This window comes from Pecten maximus, chromosome 10 (assembly GCF_902652985.1).
Source record: "Pecten maximus chromosome 10, xPecMax1.1, whole genome shotgun sequence".
Taxonomy (NCBI): domain Eukaryota; kingdom Metazoa; phylum Mollusca; class Bivalvia; order Pectinida; family Pectinidae; genus Pecten; species Pecten maximus.
In genome coordinates, this window is record NC_047024.1 from 19,109,547 (window position 1) to 19,126,275 (window position 16,729).

General features: G+C 35.5%; 1 protein-coding gene across 1 annotated transcript; it reads left to right on the forward strand.

Annotated features, from left to right (window-relative positions):
* The first annotated feature begins 272 nt into the window (after positions 1–272).
* LOC117335775 lies at positions 273–15,247 on the forward strand. Its single transcript, XM_033895958.1, is given in 9 exon segments — positions 273–736; positions 7,554–7,673; positions 7,675–7,753; positions 8,251–8,445; positions 9,329–9,436; positions 10,150–10,353; positions 10,910–11,051; positions 12,755–12,924; positions 14,616–15,247. Coding segments are annotated over 9 exon segments (1,380 nt in total). The 5' UTR covers positions 273–478; the 3' UTR covers positions 14,720–15,247.
* Positions 15,248–16,729: the final 1,482 nt, after the last annotated feature.

Genomic DNA, 16,729 nt, shown 5'->3' on the forward strand with positions numbered 1-16,729 from the left:
ACAGACTAGTTAATGTTTGTATACTTTCACTGCTAAAGCTGAGTAAAGGCTGCCAGCCGGCCGGCCGAAGGAGTGACGTTAACACATGCACAGACTCTTGCCGTGTCAAAACCCTGCCTTTCTGGTGCTTTGATATTTGTCGGATAATTTTTCGAAGCACACACACACACACATATATATATTTGCATACATGTATCAGCGATATTTGGCTGGTCATATAGTCGGTGACCCGAATTGAACTACATGGACACATATTTATGTGTACACAATACACATGGTCCAAAAGGTCAAGGCCGTCGACTTTTATCTCGCGGTGACAACAGCGGGTCGTTTCTCGGTATCAAAACACAGACAATTTTTACTGTGATAGTTTGTTATCTACCACGAGTCGGACCGGGAGAATGACGTAACTGTCAGTGGATATATAATATAGGCCAGATTCTAGCTATCAGCTCTCCTGACGAATCGTCGTGGCGTCATGGCTCTCGCTCGATATCATTCTCTCCTTCGTCCCGACAGATTTTCGTCGATTGTTACGTTAAAACAGTGGAAATCAAGCAGAGCACGCGATGACAATGCCAAGGCTAGGACGCAGAATGCAGATTTACCAGACTACAACACAAGTGTCGACATCCATGAACACAAGCTCAGCAGGCCTACAGCCCCACCTCCCCGTCCTGGCCCACCCCCGGGGGTAAGATGGAAAGGACTTCGGGATTTAGAACAACGAACAAAGGTAAGTAATGCATACTTATGTATGTGCTTACATAATACTCAATACATTAATTATATGGCTAAGACGCTTGAGCGATTTCCTCGTTTTCGGTTACCACTTGAGCTGTTCTACGGAATAGAGTAATCCCCCTTGTGTATAGATGAACAGTAAAATCAGTGTATGAAATTATATATGAGAATTCCTTAGACAATATGTCTACAGAAAATTGAAATCCCATAGCCCAAGTCATTTTTTCATAGACCTTTTTTTTTTAAAACATTGTTGAAAGTAGCATAACTGTCACGCAAATGCTTGCATCATCCAGTAATAACACACTATTATGGGTAAAATAAACTCTATTGTAAGCTCTGATTTCATATGATCATTTGTCAGAAAATAATGGAATGTTGTTTTCATGAATTGTAATGTATGTCAGGACTCAAACTTTTCATAGCCAATGGGGCCAACACTTTGAAATTGTACATAGACCGACCAGGTTTTCTATAGCCTCAGACCATCGGACCACGTTTACTTTCGAACACTGTAAAATTATGTGTGTGTATGTGTGTTTTATTTCGGACAGAATGCACTTAAAGTTAAAGATTTTTACCAACGAAAAAGAAGTGTGATTTACAAGAATGTAAATGACATTAATAACATGTGTCTGCTTAGACCCACACAGTCAAAATGGTCGCGAAACCACCCAGAATCGCCCTGAATGAATAACTTATTTTAGTTTTAATTGAGTATGAATCAGATTGTAAAAATAAACATTTAACTGATATTTCTAGCGTGAAATATGTTGTGTGTGTGTAAAGATTTGCCATTTATTACGTCTTTAAATACCATTGTAAGACAGTCCAAAGCTTTATCGATGGCAACATTAATTAAACTCCACGCAGAGGCTCGAACCTTGGACCCTTCGTTCTCTATCCATACTTCTAGAAGCTAAGGGGAATCCCCTCCCGCAGATGGCAAGACTTTTAACATGCTTGGCCGACAGTTATGGAAATGTTTTACTTAAAAGATTAATAATAAAATTCAAATTTATCATTGATTTGTAGATGTTAAATATTATGTAACTAGATGTATGGTTTTCTAAAAAATCCCCAGATAGTTCGAGTGACATTGACATTATTTTAACAAGGAAGGTGTTTAAATATATTAAAGACAAATTCCACCGCTGGTAGCCAAGGATAAGCATATGAAACATATTATATAGGTTAGCGATACGGTACGTAGAGACGTAGACCTGTTTGTACTCTAGTTTGCGAAAAGGTATAAAATAGTTCATCAGAAATATAAACGTTTTGTATTTCAAAAATAACTGGTCGGGTGCATGCTTTTTATATCTTTAGTCTTTTTTTTTTTTTTATTTTTTTTTAATTTTCATAATTCCGATTTAGTACGAATCCCTGAGTACTTTTACCAACTTGTATACAACTATCATTTTGTTCAGTTGCAGAGAAGACGAACAGATACCGGTTTAGTCCTCCATGTATCATATTTATCTATTTATTTTACAACAATTGCGAAAAAAAAGTCTTGGATAAACTTATATTAATCACGCTTATTGACCCGGATTGAAGCGCGCGAGGTACCTTTCTGCGGGAGGAAACCGGAGTACCCGGGGGAAACCCACATGGTCAGGCAGGTGACCACATACGTTTTCACGTCCGATCGGGAAATCGAACCCCGGTCGCCTAAGTGAAAGGCAAGTGTGTTACCACTGTGCCAAACCTGTCGGTGCACACAGCCTGACACAGGTCTGAAATACTCGTGTCATTTTTTAGAACAAGTGTACACCACCTTTATCAGACATTGCAGGTCACACGTGACGTCAGTCAGTAGTCGTTAGTTTTTAAACACTTCTTGTTATCGCTATTTTTACTGAAGTACTGCTGGGATATTTATTCATATTGAGGTTCACCTTGGTCCCTAGTTGTGCTGGTTACATTTTGTGTCAGATCAATAAAACAAAATGGCCGACAGGCGGCCATACTTAATTTTGACAGCTGAAGTTTGTTATATATCTAGGTCATCTTAGATCTGTTTTAGACTGAAAGTTCGTTATTACCTTTGAGTTTTCAAACTTATCGGTATCATACACATGCATAATATTCACATTAACATGACATTGACAATAGTTACGTTTAAGAGACAATATACTCGGAGAGCATAACTAAGTTAATAGAATTCTTTTGGCATTAGCCGCTTTAATATATTTGGCCGATTTTTCTAATTCTTTGGTATTTTGTCCGTTAAATAAGTGTATCAATTTAAACATGCTTGGCTTTTCAAAATAGTAACTTTTCAAAAATGTTCTTACGTATATCAGAATAACATGGACATTTTAGAATAAATTGAAATTCATCTCCGACATCATTTAGATTACATACAGTACAAATTCTCAAGTGTCGCTGAATATTTTGATAACGATCTTTTCTACAATAAAATCGTTAGCTGACAGCCGAATTTTATTAATTTTTCTATACCCTTTCCCTAATGGTTTTATCAAACAACCCTGCGTACTAATTAATTGTTAAGACACGTATGAAAAATCCCCTTGGCGACGTTTCTATTTGTTCAATGCGATCTTGTCTGCAAATATCTAAAAGCATGTCTTTAATTAAAAATCCAAAGATGGTGAATAGTAGTCCAAATATAAAATTTGATAAGTCAAACGTTCAAAGAGTCGGCAGGCGATTTTCGGAGTATCCGGAAACCAACCTGTATAGTCCGAGCTCCGGATTCTATCTGTCTCACAAACATTTCATACATAGTCTTAAATTACAATTGTTACAATAAACTAAATATTACTCAAACAGACGGTGAGATAATTAGCTCACATTTGTTCCGAGACTTACGTGTCATACCTGGTCAGACCAGTTACGTAACTTCAAAGGCTAAATGGACACGCGTATTAAATGATATTGCGACTGAGTTAATCCGATTAATGGCTAAAGAAATATAATATGTCAAAGTCAAAGGATAAATAGATGTATTTAAAATATATAACTTTACAGAGCAAGATTAAATAGCATTTTTTTTTGTATATAAAAACGCAACTGATTATTCAGTTTAAACATCCGGTTTATGAAATTGAAATGCTGGATCAATGTCCGCTAATAACACAAATGTCATAAAATCCTTTGTGACAATTATTGTCAAAATTATCTGTTTGCCATATACATTTGTAGCCTAGGCCTATTTTATATAATTCGTTCTTGATATTTAACACCCATTTATCGTTATGCTCTATCATACCTTTATAATATAACATTAAAATACAATTATCTGTATTCATTATCTTTATCTAATACTTAAAACTTCTTAATTTACATAAGACCTGTTCATTAGGTAAGATTAAAAAGCAAAGTGACTTCACATTTCGGGACAACATGCTTATATTTATCTATTTTTGGAAAATTAAGCAGCGGGAAAGTATGTAAAAAATATCAGGTGAATGAGCTAACAATTGTCTAGTCTACTAGTGTATGGAATTTCAAGAAAATACATTTAAAAACGAAGTCATAAAAATTCATTGAAAATTTTTCAAAATGCATGAAATATAAAGTAAAAATTTGACGTGACCGAATACTTTTGGTACATTACTGTATACTTTAACATATACTGTCTGAAAAATGAGATGTGCAAAGAGAAGCATTTTTCAGAAATGTTTTAATATAATGAAATCATGCCGAACTGATACTCCATATCAACTTCATTTAAATGCTCTGTTACTGTCATCGTTGCAAACAAACCCTGGAGAACATGAAGGTCCTATCAGACCAAAGGGTTATTATGAAGAAATCAACAATCTTTAGTCTTTGTCCGACATTCAGTCTCACTTTCGCATAGAGAAATCAACATTTGAAAGTCTCCTCCCTCGCCTGTCGGCTCTACAGCTTGCAGCAGCACTTGCTCCACCATCTTGAATCGATCTCAAACATGCTTTTAATCGCGGTTGAGGAACTCTTTAACCATTTAACCGAGTGGTTAAAACCAAGCCATGAAAAAACGCTTAACCATAAAAGTGTTTTAACCTTAAACATGTTTGAGTATAAAAAAACAGGCCTTTAACAATGTCAGTGGATATCTACCAAGCTCTAAATAAACCTTGTCATTACAAGTATTTATGCGTACACCGAGAAATTGTTTATAGAATAAAGTATGTATTTTTTCAAAGTCAGACGCTTTATGAAAGCCCAATGTTTCTAAACCATAACTTGAAATATTGTTACATGTAACATATGCATCGAAACCTGATAGCTGAGTTTCAATATTAAAATACATTTTTCGACAAACTTTCAAAACTGAAAAAACATGTATATATAGCTTTTCTTGCTTTTTCTGCTACTTTTTGCTGTTGTTCTAAAAGTTATAATGTAATTTAGCAAAATGCCTAGATAATTTAATTCATTTACGATTTCCTAACACGTGACATACCGTACGTTATATGTCAAATTTTCGTTGTTTCTCAAAATACCACCATTTCTAAATACAAGCATTTTTTTTCTAGTCGTATTGGTTGTTAAATCCCACCTTTTTGATAAACTTCAAAAGATTTTAACATGTCTTATAAGCCCTCTGGTGTTTCTGAAAAAAACACCATATCATCCGCGTACACCAGTAGAAAATATTTAAAGTTTGAATCTCTATCGATGGGTAGATGTGAACTAAAAAATGCATCTCGCAATCATTTAAATATAATGAGAACAATAAAGGAGATAGAAGCTCAACTTGTAACAATCCACTGCTATCATGCAGTGCCCGCCAGCTGCACAATGTATGATTTGTTATACGTGTTTGTACTGATGAGCTGTAAAGCTCAAAGTTAATAAACAAATTGAAAAACAATCCGTTATCACGATTGAAATAATTAGATAATGAGCCATTCTGCATAACTCAAAATTTTACATCGTTATATAATGACCTAATTACCTTTAGACCATCTTTCCAGACAGTGCCCGGATGTTAATACATTATTAAATAAAATAACGAAGCACGGCATCAAAACCGTCTTAAATTTAATCATATATTCATCTAAAATTTAAACTAAAAATGTAAGAAGTAGAGAAAATATCCGTATTTCATACGACAAATAAAGAGCATTCAGTGGTGGGCGCCAGGATCACAATAACAACATTTGAATGAAAAATATATTTACATTGGTACTTACACAGAACATCTGTTAAAAGTACACATGTTAAAAGTACACGTATTAAAAGTACACGTATTAAAAGTACACGTATTAAAAGTACATGTGTTAAAAGTACACGTGTTAAAAGTACATGTGTTAAAAGTACACGTGTTAAAAGTACATGTGTTAAAAGTACACGTGTTAAAGTACACGTGTCAAAAGTACACGTGTTAAAGTACATGTGTTAAAAGTACACGTGTTAAAGTACACGTGTTAAAGTACACGTGTCAAAAGTACACGTGTTAAAGTACACGTGTTAAAGTACACGTGTCAAAAGTACACGTGTTAAAGTACATGTGTTAAAAGTACACGTGTTAAAGTACATGTGTTAAAAGTACACGTTAAAAGTACACGTGTTAAAAGTACACGTATTAAAAGTACACGTGTTAAAAGTACACGTGTTAAAGTACATGTGTTAAAAGTACACGTGTTAAAAGTACACGTATAGTAAAAGTACATGTGTTAAAAGTACACGTGTTAAAGTACATGTGTAAAAAGTACATTTGTTAAAAGTACACGTGTTAAAAGTACACGTGTTAAAGTACATTTGTTAAAGTACATTTGTTAAAAGTACACGTGTTAAAAGTACATGTGTTAAAGTACATATATTAAAAGTACACGTGTTAAACGTACATATATTAAAAGTATACGTGTTAAAAGTACATGTGTTAAAAGTACACGTGTTAAAAGTACATATATTAAAAGTACACGTGTTAAAAGTACATGTGTTAAAAGTACACGTGTTAAAAGTACATGTGTTCAAAGTACATGTGTTAAAGTAAACGTGTTAAAAGTACACGTGCTAAAATTTCAGTTGTTAAAAGTACAGTGTTAAAGTACAGTGTTAAAAGTACACGTGATGAAGTTTCACGTGTTAAAAGTACACGTGTTAAAGTACATGTGTTAAAAGTACACGTGTTAAAAGTACAGTGTTAAAAGTACAGTGTTAAAAGTACACGTGTTAAAAGTACAGTGTTAAAAGTACAGTGTTAAAATTACACGTGTTAAAAGTACACGTGTTAAAAGTACACGTGTTAAAAGTACAGTGTTAAAATTACACGTGTTAAAAGTACACGTGTTAAAAGTACAGTGTTAAAATTACATGTGTTAAAAGTACATGTGCTCCCGAGGGTTGAGCACCTTCGACTTTTTCGAGAACCTTCACTTTAAAACTCAACGTCAGATACGCGTAATTTCACAACACAGCGCAACGTATCACGGATTTTAAACGGGACAATTGCCTTGTGACGTGTCATATGTTGAACTGCGTCACTCGTGCTAAAATGATAACATAGTGACGTCATTCCACGACACACATGTTTCTATTGGCTTGCCTAGCATATTTCAGTAAACATAGGGGATGCAGTTTTGGAAAGGTCTTTCTACATTTTACATTTGCGTAGAAATTTTCATTGTGATATATAAAGTGACTATTTTTTTTTGCCATTCATGGGTTAATATTCTGCTTTCTGTGTTTATCGCCGCAGTTGGCTATTTTCGCCGCAGTTGGCTAATTTCGCCGTAGTTGGCTACTTTCGGCTGACGAATTTCGGTGCGATTTTCGAGTTGAATGGATGATTGGAATTGTATAAATTTTGATTCTTAGAATCATTATTATTTCTTTTTTATTTTAAGGGTTCTTTGATACCAGAAACTCTCAAGCAAATGGAACAAGATGAGGACTTTAAGTTGACTGCAGAAAAGCTGAAGAGGCTTGGCCAGAAACAAATGACGCGGGAGGAAAGAAAACAACGTCCAGAGGGCGCTGAACATGCTTGGAGCACCAGACTTCAATCAATTCTGGTTGGAACAGAAAAAGAAGGAACAAATTGAAGGTAATGTGCAAATAAATACGTATCTTGTACTTTAAAACTTTTGAGTACAATGAATATTGCTTAAATTATCTTTAAAATAAGTAAGTTAATTTATCTGTATCTTTAAAGTAAGTAAGTTAATTTATTTGTTGCATAATTATTTAAACTCTTGGTTTTTGTTTGTTTTGTTTAGTTGTAGTTGTTTTAACTAAAACACTTAAAAGATATACCACACACTTTTTTTCTGATGGTATCCTAATCATTCGAGTTGGCCCGGATGTGGGGTATTTTTTTTTTTGGGGGGGGGGGGGGGGGGGGGTGGTGGTGGTGGTCGTCCACTGGGAGGAAACTACTGAAATGCCCAAGTGACTGTCATGTGACACCAAATCCAATCCCTGTCATCTTGTTAAAATTATGTGTTAGCACGCTTAAGGTAACCAATGCTGTATTTGCAGCAATTTACATTATATGTCTCGTGTTGTAACCAAATGTACTATTTTATGTTGTTTTGATTGCAGACCAGGAGACGGTGTTGAAGAAGAAATCTATTGAGATTGTCCAGGCGAACATTGGTCTGTATTGTAACCAAGCTTGTAATCATTGTCACGTGGAGTCCTCTCCCAAACGGAAGGAGATGATGGGCAGAGAGGTGGCGGAGAAAATACTGGATATAATCAACAAAAGTCCCTCGGTCCACATTCTGGACATCACGGGTACGTTATGATGTCTGATGTGTAAGATGTATGTGTTTTGAAGGTTTGTAGTGTAATCAACTAACCTTGAAGCATTATATGTATTTCTTGAAGTATTTAAGTTACACACATGAGAAGATGCGTGCGCACATATACATTATATATTTACATTGTATTTTTCTTGTATTTATAATTATGTTCATAACAATATGCATACACTGTTAATTTATTGTAGACGTAACACCAATCAGACACCAATAAAATGTGGGTTAACATTGTATAAAATCTTAAAAAATATATTTACTTAATTGCAATGAACATCAGAAGATTGCCAAATGTTTAACCTTTTTATAAAGAAGCATTTTATAAAGAAGAAATATCTATACAGTTTTACCTATACAACTATATAATTATTAGATATGGTCCGATTTTGCCCAGTTCTCTTCGGCTAAAACATGGTCAGTATTTTGAGATATTAACCCGACATTTCTGATTTTTTAAACACAGTACACTGTATTGCGTTTATGACGTCATTATCATTTTGATATCATAATCTCTCGATGTAAATTTTTCCTGTTATCAAGTTAATGTGATCCCACCCTTTTGGGATTAAGTTGTATATCTAATATCTAATACATACATTAAGGCCATTTGATTCTGTTAATATGGTGTTATACTAACGCGGTAGACTTTTAAGTATTAACTTTGCCATATTGACCTCGTCAAAGGTCCGTAATTGATAAAAATGAAACCCACATCAACCACTCTGGGTGTTGCCACTGTGTTTGCAAAGTAGATAACTATCTAACTTTTGTCTTTGGCTATAAAGTCCTGTGTACAATGTAATATTTTCCTTGATTAATTTTGAAGACAATTGATGAGTTATCATTTAAACTGTCGACAGGGGGCGCTCCAGAGTTGTGTGACGAGTTCCGATACCTTGCAAAAGGAGGACGAGATCTTGGGAAGACGGTCATAGACAGGTGTAATCTGACGTCACTAATGGAGCCAGGTATTTATTTTCGTACTTAATACATGACAAAATGTTGAGGCCTCTAAACATGCGTCATAATCACCACGAAACGAGAATTCAAATGTTACTGAATAAAACGGAAGCGCTAAGTTTACGAAACGAAATACAAGCAGTAAAAGAGTAATTTAGGACAATCTTACATTCTTAAATTCGTAGCAGAATGGACTGAAAACTAAATATGATGAATGCATAGAATAAGTTTAGTTGTTAGTCGGTTTAATAATACAATATTCCCTATACTATTTCAAGTATTCACAGATTTTAGTATCGCCGGTGTCAACGTCTGTTTAATGTTTGAGTCCTACGGTGGTCTCGATTTTATAGGAGGTGGAACATGAAGAGTCAAACTGACGCTGATCCAATAACACTTAGAACGTTTTTCGTGTTCTAGATAATCTCGCCGAAAATTATTGCCACCATAGCTGTACTTCAATTTCAGGCTTAGTATAATAAAATATGTCATATTATAATATAGTATATTGTAATTAATGATAGTGTATAAATACATAATAGAAAATATTATTTCATCTTCTTTGATACAGACAGAATAGATGACACATTGTGCGTGAAATAATATAATTTTATAAATTAGGAATGCCAATTGAAAAAAGACATCCCATCCTTGGAAAACAGGTTCTCCGTGGGAACATTCCCTGATCTGTGGATAAAAAGTAAGTTCTATTCCATTGTAGGTCAGGAGGACACCGCACAGTTCCTTGCCGAAAACGAGATCGAAATTGTTGCGTCACTTCCTTGCTATTCCGCCAAAAACGTGAACACACAAAGAGGAAGTGGAGTATTTGACAAAAGTATCCAGGCTCTGATTCGACTGAACGAAATGGGCTACGGTAAACCCGATAGTGGACTGAAGCTTGACCTCGTCTATAACCCTCTAGGTATAGTCTCTACCTTCTCCGATATAGATGCTCCTCATTTTCATTTCATCTCAGCTCTTTCCTACTCCGCTTTGTTTATTGTTTTATTGAGGGGTTGCGTACAGACAATTAAAGTAAACAACATCTATGAATTAGACGGAAGGGTTGTTTAAGACAATGAAAATAAACCGCACCTTTGAAGTCAGACGTAGTATTTGGTGCCTTTTGATCGGCTTCTAGTTACATACACACTGCCCTGGTTCTCGTTTTGAGAACGTGACTGAACCCGGATTTAACCCAGTGCATTGTTGGATGACGCTTATTTCTCCGGAACACCTGGTTATATTCTCCTGTTTCAAGGGTCTCTATGAAAATTAAAAAAAAATTAATAAGATTTTGCCCTCATTTTATCGCTTTTAAGACGGAGTTGAAGATTTCGTTCTTATGTCGGTAGTCTCTGTTGTTTTAAGAGAAATGTTTAGTGATATATAATATTGTACCTATAATACATTGATTCTTGCAAGTATTGTCTCTAAGGAATCCTCCTTTATGAGTAAGATGGTTTCCTATGTTGTAGGAGGATATCTACCCCCACCCCAACAACCATTGGAGGAGAAATACAAAGAGGAATTATGGGATGCCTTTGGCGTCGAGTTCAACAAACTCTTTACAATGACCAATATGCCAATCAAGCGTTTTAACGACTTTTTACATCGGAGGTAAGTAACATATAGACTGGATTACCTGCCGTGGTTTTTGTACTCTCCGCTAGGCTCCGAAAATACAACAACTCAATCGTGTCATTTTGACAAGCTAATATTTATGGAGGTCATGGGATATTCCTTTTCAAAATTGCGTCTGCGATCTGCCACGGACAAAATACAATCACCTACAAGCTTCCTGCCGTCAGTTCAGCCTATAAAACCAACAATCATTCGTTGATTAAATTGACCAATTAGATCTCGTTTGGTCAGGATCAAAGATGGCGGCCCTAACATGTGGGTGTCATAGTATTCATGAGCGCAGCCTAGCGGAAATAAATAGTACTAATTAGGCAGACAATCTAGTCTAGATGGCGGCACTGACCTGTCATGAGCTGAGCTTAGCGGAGAAATGGTACTAAGGGAGATAATACTACTTTCGTGTTTATTTAAAACGCGTTACCAAAACACAATTATTTTTAGATAATTATTCCAATCAGTCGTGTTATTTTGTTTTACAAACGTAACTCTAAACAAAAGTAGCATTTTAAAGATATCTATTTTTTTAAAGTGTTGATAATTGCACGTGACCACGTTACCCCTATCATATGCAGTATACGTATGTCCATTTAGATAGCCCCCGATCAAGGCTCTAGATGGAACATTTCTCTTTACAACACAGTTTTCGTATTAATAAGTGATTATTTGGACAAGGGCGGCCAAAGTTTAATACATAACATAACCAAAATCTAAAATACTGGACAGTTTTTCCAAGCGTAAACAGAATCCTTTCAGTTTTAAAAGTGGTAGATTTGATAAAAAGCATTTCAGGAAGAGGCGTGGGTCTGATTGTGTGTTGATCAGATTAAACTAAATGAGTATGAGAAAATTCAGTCAACCAGCCAGGGCAGAGGATCACCTCATAAAATGTAACGTGTGCCTACCAAGTTATAAATTCTTAATTTTTCTTATCAGATTAAACATCAGTAATGAAATCAGTGACGACAGTTAAAGGAATATCACTATGTAATTTTGATATTAAAAATGGTTCAGTGCGAAACGTTCACGCTTCCGGGACTCCTGGTCAAATTCTCCTGACACATTTTTACGTTCATCGTCGTTTCCTTTGCTTATGTCTGCATTTGTTTCGTCGTTTTAAAATGTAAAGATTCATTCATTATCTTTATATTTTTATTTCCTTAAATCCTCAAAATAAGGATTAAATCATTTCGACATACTGTAATCACTTATATTTCGCGTGATATTTATTTTCGCGTTCAGTTTAAATCCTTCGCGATTTTGTACGAAAATAACAATTATGTGTGTCAGCCAAGCTATCTGTTATCGGTAGAGGAATATTGAGGAGTATATGACTATAATACGTCATCGTTCGCAAATTTAAAATCATTTCTAGATCAGCGTTTGCGAAATCATGTATCCGGGAATATGTCCGAAAAGGTAAGTACGCGAAATAAAACATTCGCGGAATCTATGAGATTTACAGTATGTTGACATGAAATAATTTTCTTTTGTGACGTCATAAATCAGTTGGAAGTCTGTTACGCTTTTTAGGTATGACACAATATGGACAATGAAGTCCTACAGCCAATCAGAGCTTTGCTGGGTGTTATTAAACACCATTATTGATGTAATTGATATAGCGAGATTGGTATGTACATTGTATGTCATACAACTAACTCCAAAGTCTTTGTCTCATACAGGAACGAGCTCCAGGGTTACCTGGAACTGCTGGTGAGGAACTACAACCTAGATACCATCGACAAATTGATGTGTCGTAATCTCCTTAGTGTTAACTGGGACGGACGGGTGTACGATTGTGACTTCAACCAACAGCTTGCCACCGGGATAACGGGCAAAGACAACATCACAGGTACGCGTCACACCATACTATCAGTCAAGAGTTACCTCCCTTCCTCTGAATCTTCTTATTTTAATGTAGAGTTATTCCCCTGCCACTGAAGATATTTGTAGTTTTAAAAGGAAGAATTGACTGGAAAAAACATAACACGGGATTAATATGTGTACAGTATACGTAGTTAACTAGACTTTTTTTTCAAATATTGGACGAATAAGTCGACCCCTCAATTTGATTAAGAGCACGGAGGGGAATTCGCTGTACTGGGAATTTGTACACAAAGTAAAACTATTCACAAAGTGGCATTTTCGTATCATCAGGATGTTGGAAGTCAAACGACATGGGAATAAACTTCATGGTTAAACATCGGTATTTGCTGGTAACATGTTATATCGACCACATCCAGGTATATATAATCTAGGACGACTGGTTCACCCATTGTCGGTAAATTGTGGCTAGGTCTGGTGTTCTGCTGTGTTTTTTCGTCAGTATGCTTCAGTGAGGCAGCACTATAATGTCGGCATCAGGAGACAAACATAAACATACCACAGCCTTCCAGAATACGCACACATATACTACACCCAATCATCTAACAAACTGGAGAGGCCGTCCTTAATGACTACAGATGTTTATAGGATGTTAAACAATGCTTAACTTAACCAAACCAATAACAATATGTTATTGTCAGTCTTACGGCCGCGGTAGTAGTTAAAGTAAGGTTAGTTGACCCACTCTCTCATTATTAGAAAAATATAGTCACATCTAACGAAAGGTCAATTAATAGTAACCGTGCATCAATGGTTAAATGATCAGTTACTGTTCAACAAAGGTCACGTGATCAGTTACTGTTCAACAAAGGTCAAGTGATCAGTTACTGTTCGACAAAGGTCACGTGATACGTTAATATTCAACAAAGGTCAAATGATAAGTTACTGTTCAACAAAGGTCAAATGATAAGTTACTGTTCATCAAAGGTCAAGTTATAAGCTACTGTTCAACAAAGGTCAAGTTATAAGTTACTGTTCAACAAAGGTCAAGTTATAAGTTACTGTTCAACAAAGGTAAAGTTATAAACTACTGTTCAACCAAGGTCAAGTGATAAGTTAATGTTCAACAAAGGTCAAAGTGATAAGTTAATGTTCAACAGAGTTCAAGTGATAAGTTCCTGTTCAACAAAGGTCAAGTGATTAGTTAATGTTCAACAAAGGTCAAATGATAAGTTAATGTTCAACAGAGTTCAAGTGATAAGTTCCTGTTCAACAAAGGTCAAGTGATTAGTTACTGTTCAACAAAGGTCAAGTGCTACGTTGCCGTGCAGCAAAAGTCATGTGATAAGTCAGCGTGCAGATTCTAACAGGACAAACATGGAAAATACAAGTGAACAAATAAGCAACCAAGCAAACAAACAAGGAAACAAACAACAACAAATGGATAGTTAAATTCCATTTAAAATCGCTTTGGGTAACCAAATAGAACTCAAGGGTCAAATGTTACTTTCTTATACACTGTACCTACCTTATGGTGATTCAGGTACAGATTCGGGCCCGTAATGGTCAGTAATGATCGGCGTCTGTCAAGGGTCAAGAAAAATATCCTTTATCAAATTAATGAAGTAAATTACATGTTAATTCGTGTTAATTTTAACGTTGAACTGACATATTATATCACAACTTAGATACAAGTTAGTCATTTAATTTCCGTTTCAGAACTCACCGTGTTTGACCTTGAAACCACAGAGGACGTCGAAGGAGTGGACATCAAAACGGACAATCACTGCTTTGGCTGTACGGCTGGAATGGGGTCAAGCTGACTAGGGGTCACCCTGAAGTAAAACTTCAGGATGAACAATTCTCGCCCGGTCATTAAGGACAATTCTAGCTTCTCTGGTGACCCAGTGATCCTTGACGGACTTCATAGTTTGGGGATTATAGAGAAACATCAGTAATATAATCAAGCAAGAGATTAAATCCTGATTAGTTATACTTAAATTATCATCATTATTGTGTTCAAATTATCTTGTTGACAATGTTGTTGTCTCTTTGTACTAGAGAAACATCCACTCCCCAATGTCACAGTCAAAATCAAAGTGTGAAATGAACACGAAATCGACATTTGAAATTAACAACGTGAACTAGACTATGATTACCAGCCGTGATTTCGGGCGAGTTATTTTTATGAATATAATCTATATCAGATTATCTGTAATGATGTCCAGAGCAGAAAAACCAGAAATGGTCTGTACTAGACTGATGTTAGATAATCAGGCGAATAGTTTTATATTTGTATCAGGTGAATTGAATGTCTATATTAGACACATTAAAGACACATTTTTCATTAATATTAGCGTTTTATCATTTGTGATTTCTTATAATTTATCAGAGTAACTTGTGTAATACAGGCAGGGTGATTCCGAATTAAATTTGGATTATTTTCGACCGTAGAAATGATGTTCAAATTTACATGATTAAGGTGCTTGTTGTTAAATTTAGATAATTAGAGTTTTGTTAATCTGGTAGGTTTTTAAAAAAATGTTTTTTGATAAAAATCTTTAATACATTTGTAGGTAATCTTTTTTTAGACCTAACTTTAGATTTTATTCAAATATACATAAGTTTTAATTAAGTAATATTTTTATATTTATTTTCTCACAGAAATTTATTTACACATGTACGTTTTCTCAGGTATAATTAAATACATGATTTCCACAGCAAACATACTAGCTACACCGATATTCCTGACCAGACATTTAGACTTGTCTCCTAATCTGATAATACTCTGGAGGCATATGACACAGTGAAACCTGCCATAACCGACACAGCGTGGAGACGGATTCAATGTGTCGGATATAACAGTGTGTCGGTAGAGTCGGTGTCGGCAATAACGTATGCTTGACGAGAAGAAATACATTTGTTGTCGCAATTTATTTCTTAAACGAAATGTTACGTTAGTCAGAACAGACTGTTAAAAAGCTCGAAATTTTTCGTACTAATTTGTTTAAGGGGGAAATGTAATTCGGACTTACTGGAGCTTTTAAAATAATTATTGCAGTGAAGGATTTAAGATTTTTCTATCATTTTCCAGCGTCCAATCTTTCACGGCAGCGATTTTTCGTGTTCTGTCGAAATATGTGTAAGAGGTCTTTGTACATGTACTTGTATGTGAATAAAAAAAATATTGAATGAGTTTCGAAATCACTTGTGTACAGTTACTTTGTAAAGTGATGATTTTCAATCGTGAATTTAATTATCAAAGAGTTTATAATAGTTCGATTTTATTCTACTAAAATGAAAATATACTGTTGTATTGTCCACAAGTTATCTCCCTTGCATCATTGCGAGTAATTGTCGAATATTGTGCTGATCAAAGCTTTCAGTCGGAAATAGTTATGACAACGTCAGTTTGGACGTTATTTAACCTCATTATTTCGGACACTGTTTGACCTCGTCATTTCGGACACTTGTGTGACCTCATCAGTTTGGACATTGTTTGACCTCATCAGTTCGGAGACTGACCTCTTCATTTCGAACACTGTTTGACCTCGTAATATCGGACACTGTTTGACTTCGTCTGTTCGGACTCTATTTGACCTCGTCAGTTTCGGACACTATTTAACCTCATCATTTCGGACACTTGTTTGATCCTCGTCAGTTTCGGACATTGTTTGACTTCATCAGTTTCGGACACTGTTTGATCTCATCAGTTCGGACACTGTTTGGCCCCATCTGTTCGGACACTGTTTGACCGCGTCAGTTCGGACACTGTTTGACCGCGTCAGTTCGGACACTGTTTGACCTCGTCATTTCGGACACTGTTTGACCTC